Source organism: Carlito syrichta, unplaced genomic scaffold (genome assembly GCF_000164805.1).
Source record: "Carlito syrichta isolate Samal-C Ts95f unplaced genomic scaffold, Tarsius_syrichta-2.0.1 Scaffold305756, whole genome shotgun sequence".
Taxonomy (NCBI): Eukaryota; Metazoa; Chordata; class Mammalia; order Primates; family Tarsiidae; genus Carlito; species Carlito syrichta.
Genome location: NW_007249852.1, coordinates 125,596 through 136,291, shown reverse-complemented (window position 1 = coordinate 136,291; position 10,696 = coordinate 125,596). Strand labels below are relative to the sequence as shown.

General features: G+C 38.2%; 1 protein-coding gene across 1 annotated transcript in view; it reads left to right on the top strand.

Annotated features, from left to right (window-relative positions):
* Positions 1-6,864, top strand: part of ULK2 (unc-51 like autophagy activating kinase 2) — a 99,405-nt gene extending 92,541 nt beyond the window's left edge. Inside the window, exons 23-27 of the mRNA XM_008062602.2 lie at positions 396-574; positions 1,030-1,148; positions 1,499-1,656; positions 5,028-5,163; positions 6,537-6,864. Coding sequence (XP_008060793.1) covers positions 396-574; positions 1,030-1,148; positions 1,499-1,656; positions 5,028-5,163; positions 6,537-6,595 — 651 coding nt within the window. The 3' untranslated portion in view covers positions 6,596-6,864. The remainder of the gene's footprint in view (positions 1-395; positions 575-1,029; positions 1,149-1,498; positions 1,657-5,027; positions 5,164-6,536) is intronic.
* The last annotated feature ends 3,832 nt before the right edge of the window (positions 6,865-10,696 follow it).

The following is a 10,696-nucleotide window of genomic DNA, read 5'->3' as shown; positions in this document are numbered from 1 at the left end:
AGTTCACTCACCTCAGCCTCCCAAAGCACGGGATTACAGGCTGAGCCACCGAGCCCAGCATCCTTATAATCTTGGTGTCTGTTTTGTCATGTTTTTGTCTCAATGTGTACAGATTTAATCAACAGTTTTCATGTTTTTACTGATAAAAGCACAGTGACCTCCCATCTTTGGCATTTATGTGAATTCTCTGACACAAACATATACATACCCACATTTGGTTTCATTTTTGTTTATTTTCTTACCAGCTTTCTGAAATTTAAAAATCTGTCTCCTTTAATCATGCCAGTATTTATAAGCATAGAAAAACATTAGCATTGGTCATAGTTTATATACAGAAATAAGTATGTACTTATTCTTAACCTGAAATTTTCTAAGACAAATTGATTTTGCTGCAGCGAGAGCACACAGACACCTTACGCCATCTGAATGTGATGCTGATGTTCACTGAGTGTGTGTTGGACCTGACAGCTGTAAGGGGAGGAAACCCCGAGCTGTGCACATCTGCTGTGTCCTTGTACCAGATTCAGGAGAGTGTGGTCGTGGACCAGATCAGCCAGTTGAGCAAAGACTGGGGGTAGGTGCCCCATCTGCCATTCATGTCCAGATGCTTGATGCTTTCTCTAAACTTATATCTGAGACATAGGCATTGTCATCTGCCGAAATCATGTCTCATTATTAAAAGTTTCAAGGCAGTCTCTAAATTGTTTCATTGTACTAGATTTCACTGTTTGAGCAAGACTTGGAGATTATGCAACCTTAGTATTGACTTTTCCTTGTAAATTATACTGTTGAAGATATTTGATGATAAAAAGACTATTGTTTTTATCTGAGCGTATCTGTTGTTTTCAAAGTACCCATATCTTTCTCCAAGCCAAGCCTTCCCCCCTGATGATTTATTTGTACATTAAGAAATCAAGGAAGATGCTATTCCTTTAGACAGGGTATTTTAATGGTGACTTAATGTGTGGAACACCAAATCTGGCATTTTGGTTCACAAGATAACTTTTTGCTACTGTCTTCTGGGTGCAGGCGGGTGGAACAGCTGGTGTTGTACATGAAAGCAGCACAACTGCTCGCGGCTTCTCTGCATCTCGCCAAAGCCCAGATCAAATCTGGGAAACTGAGCCCATCCACGGCTGTGAAACAAGGTATGGAAGGAGATAACAGCATGTAACTCCAGGGATCCTTGAGTTGCTCTTTCTCACCCCCAGGAGAAAAAACATCTGATGAGGAATCACTATGTTTGTTATTCAGTATCCTTAACAAGGAAAGAATGCTGGGTTATTGGTTTTTTACCACTTAATTGGTAGAAGTCAGAGTGCATTATTCTCAATTTTTTCATACTGAAAGAGAGAACATATGAAAGAATTATTTCCAGTCTTTTTTTTAATGACCATTTAGTGTCACTTTTCTTATGTATCAGCAGGAAAGGTACTTGTCAGTGTGCCTTTGGTTATGGGGGAAAATTAAAATAGTTCCCATCTCTGCTTTTTTTCAGTTGTCAAAAATCTGAATGAACGATATAAATTCTGCATCACCATGTGTAAGAAACTTACAGAAAAACTGAATCGCTTCTTCTCTGACAAACAGAGATTTATTGATGAAATCAACAGTGTAACTGCAGAGAAACTCATCTATAATTGTGCCGTAGAAATGGTAACCCTTTTTAAGGTTTAATATTGTATAGTACTATTTATCTTTAAGTATCTTTTGGCTTGAATACCGATTTGATGTTATCTTTTCTTTTAAAAGTGTTTACAAAGCTGGGCACAGTGGCTCATACCTGTAATCCCAGCACTTTGGGAGGCAGAAGCACGAGGACTGCCTGAGTTCAGGGGTTTGAGACCAGCCTGGGCAATTTGGCGAGACCTCATCTCTATGATAAATTAAAAAATTAGTCAGGCATGGTGTCACACATCTGTAGTTCCAGCTAGTTGAAAGACTGAGGCAGAAGGCTCACTCAACCCCACGCAGGTCAAGACTGCGGTAGCCGTGAGTGTGCCACTGCACTCTGGCTGGACAACAGAGAGAGATTCCTATTAAAAAAAAAAAAATACAAAAACGAGTTTATGAGTATGTCCTACCCTTCTCAGTCCCAAGTATTGTGGTTTACCTTCTACTAAAGAAGTAATTGGACTTAATTTACATTTAAGTAATATTTAATATAATTTATATAGTATAATTTATTAATTTGGTTACCACATTTGGTACAACTTTATTATTATCTCTTTTTAAACTTTGCTAATATTAGGCGTGAACTAATCTTTTTATAGTGAACATCTGAAAGCTTAGCTGGATTGTTTCTGCCTTTTCTTTTTTTCTTTTTTAATTTTTTGAAGATGTGGGGTACAATTCAGGGTTAGGTATACAAATGTTCATTATTCAAATACTCTTGTTAATGAGGTGTGCCCCCCTTCTCTGGCAGTTTCCCACTACTGCCAATCCCTTTCTTATAGTATTGTGATAATTGTTCAAAGTCCGCTTATGGTTGAGAACATATCTGTTCTTTGTTTCTGTGATAGATCACTGAGAAGGATAGACTCTAAATCCATCCAAGTTTCTGCAAAGTCTATATGTTTGTCCTTCTTTATGGCTGCATTGTATTCCATTGTGTATGTGTACCACTTTTTTTTTTAATCCAGTTCAACTTCAGCGGGCAGCTTGGTTGGTTCCATGTTTTTGCTATTGTGTATAGAGCTGCAGCAAACATGCATGTGCAGGGCTGGTTCAACATCTGCAAGACCATAAATGTAATTAAATATACCAACATATGTCAAAACAAGAACCACATAATTATATCATTAGATGCAGAAAAAGCTTTTGATAAAATGTAGCATCCCTTCTCGATAAAAACCCTCAAATACCTAGGTACAGAAGGAACATACCTCAAAATAGTAAGCACCATCTATGATAAACCCACAGCTAGCATACTGCTAAATGGACAGAAACTGGAAACATTTCCCCTGAAAACCAGAACAAGACAAGACTGCCCACTCTCACCCCTCTTGTTCAACATTGTGTTGGAAGTCCTAGCTAGAGCAATTAGACAAGAGAAGGAATCAGGGGTATCCAAATAGGAAAAGAGGAAGTTAAGTTATCTCTTTTTGCTGATGATATCCTATATCTCGAAAATCCAAGAGAATCTGTCAAAAACCTGCTTACACTGATAAAGGACTTTGGTAAAGTCTCAGGGTACAAAATCAATGTTTCTGCATTTTCTACTCTTTAAGAAATTTTGGCGTAAAAAAAAGAAAGAAATTTTGACTTGATAAAGCTAGTAGAAAAACTACTGCTTTATTAACCAACCCATAAAAATTAATGTACTCAGATTCTACTAATTTTATTGAAGTGTGGACACAAAATAAAATTGACTTTGCCAATTATCTAGTTATACTACTGAAAGTACTTTGTTTTTTGTCTCTACTGGGGGAAAAGTGGCTCTGAAGTGTAGATAGAAATAGGGGCTGCTAATGAAGTGGTTAAGTAGGGGGAAAATTGTTAGCCAATCTTATTTTTACTATCTTGACATAGTAGATTCCCTCCCATTTGTCTGTTTTGAATTGTATTATTATATTAAGCCCTTGGCCTTATTTTGGAATTCATCAAAATAAACAATCATATGAAAATAACTTTGAAATATAAACTGTTTATAAGAATAATATGCATCATATTGCTTTAAGCTATTAACGTGAATAATATGCATTGTATCACTCTATGCTGAGTTAAGACTTCGTATGATAAATATTTTTTTTAGAATGTTGTGCCGGGGAAAATGTCTTCTCATAAGGAATTATAATACTGTTTTTTCTTCTGCAAGAAAGAGCTGTGTAACTTCAATAATTTCCTTCTTTGCCCTTGCTACTTAATAAGCTTAGAGGTTAATACTTACATTTAGTTTATTTTTTTCTTCCTTTTTTTTTCATGGCTCTGATTTTCTGTTTTCATTTTATTTACTTTATTGTAAACTGCTTTAAATTATTTTTTTGAAAAAAACATAATAGCCAGGCACAGTGGCAATCACCCATAGTTGGAGCTTTTCAGGAGACTGAGGCAAGAGGATCGCTTGAGCCAGGAGTTTGAAACCAGCCTGGACAGCATAGCAAGACACCATCCATATAAAAATAAACTCATTTTTAAAAGAGAAAGAGCATAATAACAAGTAAATTAGGATACTGAATTATACTGAGAGTTCTGGCATTTAATGATTAAAGAGAACAATCAGAAGTTGTTGGGGAAATCCCTGTGAATAATGCTGCCATCCCCTCTTTCTGGAAAGCCCCTTTCCACCTTTCCTGATACCTCGCTTTCCTGCTGCTGCTTTATGCTTCGGCAAAAACATCACGTCCTGGATGCTTTCTCTAATCTCTTCCTTCCATAATCTGGCTTAGACATATCTGTTGGAGTTAGACATATCTGTTGTGTATTCCATACCATCCAGAGCTTCCTCCTGTAATACCGTATGTCCCTTGGAATTAGAATTGCATCTTTTGCTGGCCTGTATCTCCCTCCAGACTGGAAGCTCTCATGCATTTATGTATAGTGCCTGGCACTCAGTAGGTGCTCAGTGAGCCTCTATGGATAAATCAATGAATGAATAACCACGCAAAAATTATTTGCCTAGAAAAATAAGCCAGTATGTAGCTTTTAGCATCATTTAATCATATTATTGTAGCAAAATCTGCTTTAAAGAAATGACAGATTAACTTTGTGTGAAAATGTATGTTTAAAATAAACTTTTTAGTGAAGTCATGGAAGAGCCAATCGAACAGGGTTCTAGCATTAAATGTTATGACTCTTGCATACTGAATAGCTGTGCTTGAACACAGAATAACTTTTGTCAAGAAGCTGCTCTTACATATTGCTCATCCTGATGACGTTTTACATGCTATATGGTTTAGAAGATTATATCATTTCATTAATGATATAATGTGTTAATTTTAGGAGGATTCCATTTTAAGCTGCATTACCCACATGGATTTGTATTTTTTTGGAAATGTGGAAAATCTTGTTTTGTTGACTGGTTTCAGGTTCAGTCTGCAGCCCTGGATGAGATGTTTCAGCAGACTGAAGATATTGTTTATCGCTATCATAAGGCAGCCCTTCTTTTGGAAGGCCTAACTAAGATTCTACAAGACCCTGCAGATATTGAAAATGTACACAAATGTAAGTTGACATATAAAGTAGTACTGATTGCAACTTACTTGTCTCCTACAACTTGGAGTTTGGAATCATATAGTCTTGGTTTGAACCTTGAGCAAGTCACTTTAATCTTTGTATTGTTTGTTTCTTCTTGTATAAGATGGTAATAACAAGACCCATCTTGGGCTGGGCTCAGTGGCTCAGCCTGTAATCCCAGCACTTTGGGAGGCCGAGGCAAGTGGATTGCCTGAGCCCACGGGTTCGAGACCAGCCCAGGCAATTTGGCAAGACCTCGTCTCTACAGTACATCAAAAATTAGCCAGGAGCCGGGCTTGGTGGCTCAGCCTGTAATCCCGCGCCTTGGGAGGCTGAGGTGAGTGGATTGCCTGAGCCCGTGGGTTCAAGACCCGCCTGGGCAACTTGGTGAGACCTCATCTCTACAATGAAATTAAAAAATTAGCTGGGCGTGGTAGCGTGTGCCTGTAATTCCAGCTACTTGGAAGGCTGAGGTGGAAGGATCGCCGGAGCCCAGCAGGTCAAGGCTGTGGTGGCCGGGAGCGGCCACTGCACTCCAGTCTGGGCGACAAAGTGAGACTCCAACTCAAAAAAAAAAAAAAAAAAAAAAGAAAAAATTTAGCCAGGCATGGTATTTGGAAAGCTGAGGTGGAAGGATCACCGGAGCCCAGCGGGTCAGTGTTGGGGTGGCCATGAGCATGCCACTGCACTCCAGCCTGGGCAACTGAGTGAGACTCAAAAAAATAAAAAAGACCCATCTTGTAGAGTTGTGAGGATTAGAAGTGATTGCATGTAAAAGCACTGATGACTGTTGTCATTAGTCTAGATTTCTCCACTATGTTGCTTTGTTGGCAAATGTGTTTTTGTGTATATGGGAATTTTAAAAATTATTATTATTAAATGCAACTATTTTAAGCCTCATGGGCTAAGTGACTAAAGAATCTTTGAAGAACCTGTGTACTGCAGATTTGGTATAGATAGCAGAGCGGAGCTTGATAGGATACTGGGATGACATGATCACTTGTCAAATATAAGCCTAGTAATCTATGTTTTTAGAAGGAGGTGAAGGGAGCTCTTGTAGTATATGTGACTGTAACCACATTTTGAATAGTGATAAGGGGATGGCAGTTTTAAGCTTATTTGTAATTGTGAACGAGCTAGCTATTAAAACCTAAGTCTTCTTTATTATACGATGTGCTTAACTAAATTTTACCACTCTGCAGTGCTAAGCTAGAAATTATATCTAAACTATTGCCAAGCAGCAAGAAGAAAATGTATTCAGAATATTAACTTTGGGGCAGAGATAGACTAGAGACCATAATGTAGATAGAGAGTTAGTGATTTTTTTCATTAGTTCTTCATTTTTGTTATTTTATTTCTAGATAAATGTAGTATTGAAAGAAGATTGTCGGCACTCTGCTATAGCACCGCTACCGTATGAGCTGTGGGTTCTTCCCGTGGACCAATGAAGTGGTACATTTGGGATTACAGCTTGGGTTCTGTCACCCATCCCCAGGAATCTAGTTTCTTAACTGGTGACTACCAAAGAACAAGTAGTGATTTCAGAAAGAAAAAATTCCCAAAACTACACATTTATAGGAAATCTGCCTTATCGGAGAAGTCACCCCTTCCCTAAACTCCTTGTAGAAGCAGGAGCGTTCCACTTGGCTCTCAGTTTGAACTTGGTAAATAAATGTACCTTGGAACTAGAATGATCAGTCCAGTTCTTGTTAAGGATAATTAAAAAGGAAACAGTGAGTGGCTCTACTCAATTCACCAAATCAATGTGTGAAATTCTATGAATTTGCTGAGATACAAAAGTAAAAAGAATGCTGGGTGCAGTGTCTCATGACTGTAACCCCAGCACCTTGGGAGGCTGAGCTGAGAGGATTATTTGAGCCCAGGAGTTTGAGACCAGACTGGGCAACATATAATGAGAGCTCTCTTCTTTTAAAAAAAAAAAAAAGGTAAAAAGAAATTCGCATCTCATCCAGGCAGTTTGATATTTGGGGTAAGTCTGTCTAAATCTGAGCATTCATCTTTAAACAATACAGGAAGAAATAGCTTAAGAAGAAGTGAAAGATGAATCTTGGAAGAAATTTTGAAATAACTCAATTTGATCTAATATGGACACATGTTAATCTTCCAAAATCTTTCATATTGCACTAATTTATTAAAACAACTGTGTATTAGATTTTGCAACTTAAAACTAACTGAGGCACAATGGACTTGTTTAAAATATTTTACTTGATTATATACATATACCCTTTCCAGAATTCACATGTAATCTCTAGTGAACTTTTAAATGGTCAAAACGTGTTCATGTGAAGCTGCATTTTTTTTTACCTGTTCATCTATACCTGCAGATTTTGTCAATAATATTTTGAGTTGCTGGTTGTTCGCTTTTGGTTGCATTTTTTATTGTGCATGCAGAATGTGCATTGATGCCTGTGACCTTAGGTTTATTAAAGGCTAGGTTTATTTGGGCAGTATTAGGAAAAAAAATCATGAATCAAGAGATACTCTTGAGAATTTTAATAGGGCCAAAACAAAGTTGGTGATCTAAAGGCTTGTTAGTGTGTGAAGTTCCTAAATGAAGTTAGTGAAAAATGAGGTTCGTTTTCTTTTAGGAAAATGGGCAGCTCTCTCAGCCTAATGTGTATTTTTCATGTTAATCCTGATAGTTCACCAAATAGCTAGTCATGGAGAATACAGGCAGTTAACGTAATATCCTTCCAGGAATGGTTCCTATGTTGTATATTTTTTGTTTCTTTTACTTACTTGCTTGAGTACTTGAATAAACCATTTGCCAGTTTTAATCCTTTAACTTTAATCCTTTTACATAAAATAATCTGAACTCTGACAAATTGCACAGAAACTCTTTTGGCATTAATCTAATTTTAGTGTAATGATAAAAACAAAAACAAACATGGTTTTCCTTTACTTTTGACAAAGTAATGTAATTTTTACCTTATTTATCTGTATGAAATTCCAGCAGTTAATTTGAACATTTATTTATATGACGTTTGTATTTTTAGGTCTTTAATACAGTGTTTCTACCTCTCATTTGTAACAGCATGCATTATTCTTGAAACTAGGTAAAACTTACTGAATTGTTGTGTAATAGCCTTTTTATTATTGCTTGTATAAATGTATATTAAGGTAAAATAAAACTGACAAAGTATTTCTAGGGTACAGTTGGATCCATATTAAGTGGCTTGTCAAGCCAGATGCTTTCTTAGTGAGCTTAAAGACTCAATCACTAATGCCCTTTGTCCCACCTCTGTATTTAGATTCTTGGTGAATGTCATGCTGGCTTCCAGCAACATAGACTGTTCAGTGATGATTCCTACCCTCCTTGTTATCAGTGATACTGTATTTCGTACAGTTTTTAGATTTTGCGGTGCAATGTCATTCATGTTCTCTTAGCTATTACCTGTGTTATCTCAGTTGTAGATTTATTCTGTCCTCTCCCTCTCTTATGTTTCCTTTTAAACACAGAATGAAATCGTTTCAGAGAGGGTAAGTGATTGGTCTGAAGTCAGGAACTAGGCAAATGATCAAGCTATCCTTTGTGACTTCCAAGTTCATTCTTCTTGCTCTTGTATAATAAAGGTCTTGGAGTGAATAGTGTATGTGAAGCAGTGAAGTCTCAACAGCAAAGAAGAACAATCTGAAATTCATGAGTAATGGTTCTGATATTATCAAGGCTAACTGTTTTAAGAAATTTTTGCCTTGAGTATAGCAATAATAAACAAATACTTTATGTTTCCATGAGTATTTTTTAAATTTCATATCTTGTATTTCATTAAGTGGAAATGAGCCAATACAAACATCCATGGGCTGACACCTGTATTCAAGCCATATCCTGGAAAATTACTGACCATATTAATGAAAATATCAATGACATTGCTTATTGGCTATTCATGTTGTAAGGATTTTCTTTAACTGTACCTTATAGTGGAATTGGAGGTCTGTGCCCTAAATAGTTATTTTCATAATCCCATGTCCTTTCCCTCCACTGAGAGAAGTTACCAAAATGACAGTTGTTCTGTCCGTACTAGAGTCATGTAAAAGAGCTGGGGAGGAGGTTATTGTTAGGGCTGGACTGCCCCAGTCTCCATGGTAATAAGAAGGAAGTGAGTTGGACACCGTCGACATAAGCGTCTGGAGTGGGTACCCCTTTGAGTGTTTGAGTTCCCATGCCCCCATTCTGCATGCCGGCCAGGTGGTCTGTGGAGCCATCCTGTGACTGCTACAGTCCAGAGAAAGATGGCATCTTCCCCTCCAGTTCACTCATCAGCTGAGGCTTTCTCCTATCTACTCAGCTAGCTGTCTGCAATAGTATCTCTCCTGATACTTGTCTGGAAATATCAAGAGTAAACATTATGATACCCAATTTTGATAATTTTAGTGGCGAGAAACAGCATTCAGTGGAAACTGATAAATAACATCTCCCTTAGTGTCCCATGCTCCCCTGTCTCAACCAAGAGGAATTACCAGGGCAGTAGTTGTTCTGCCCTTACTAGAGGCATTTATAGGCGCTATGGAGAATTTTATGCCCTTACTAGAGGCATTTATAGGCGCTATGGAGAATTTCATGCTCAACATGTTCACAGCACCCTGAGTGTTATAGGCGTTTGGGTTGGGCTGCCTCAGTCTTCACAGTAATGAGGAGGAAGTTGAGTTGGACACAGTGGACATAAGGGCATTGACTGAGATATCTGAAAAATTCTTGTAGTGATATTGGTGGTTTGAGTACAGGACTTCTTCCTCCAAAGCACACTTTTAATGTATGCCCCCTCCTTGTAGTTTCTGTAAGCAATCTTAAATTCTTTCTGCTATAAAGCAAGCTTGATCAGTATTTCTCTAGGAGGATTACTTGACAGGGAGTAGCTTCTGCTCAGAGAACTTAATATTGATATGTGCATCTTAGAAGCATCTGCGTCCACTTCTAGACAGCCTTAGACCATTTACTTCTAGTCCTGGACCCTTGAATCTGCAGCCAAGCAAGTTCTTGGGTCCCTCCCAAGTCTCTTTTTGGTTTATCAAAGCCCCATGATTATGCTTTCTTTGAAGGAGGAGTCAAAGTGATATTTTCCTCACCTGGGTCAGGTGAAACCACATCAGAAACAATCCACATGGCGAAGCATTGCATACAAGGAAACTGATAATCAGCCCTGAAAATCACAGCATTTGTGCAAGAGGTGAAGCCAAACTGGTAAAGGATCAATGTTAATTCAGAGAAAGGGGTGGAGGCTGAAATCCTGCTTCCAGCAGGGCCTTACACAAAGTGGCACTGCGGAGACTTTGCGGAGATGGCCACTGCAAGGACCTGACCCTGCAGAGCACTTGGGCCCATGTGGTCCTGAGTGAGGCCGTGTCTGCTGCTCTGTGCAGGTGGAATCAGTCTGTAGGTTTTTCCCTTTTATGGAAGTCCTCTAAGCCCAGTGTGTAGTGCGCCATGTAGAGCTTTGTCGTTACTGTTGTTGAATGTATTGTTTTAACAGTTCTGCAAGGTACCTTTTGGAGTGGACCTGGA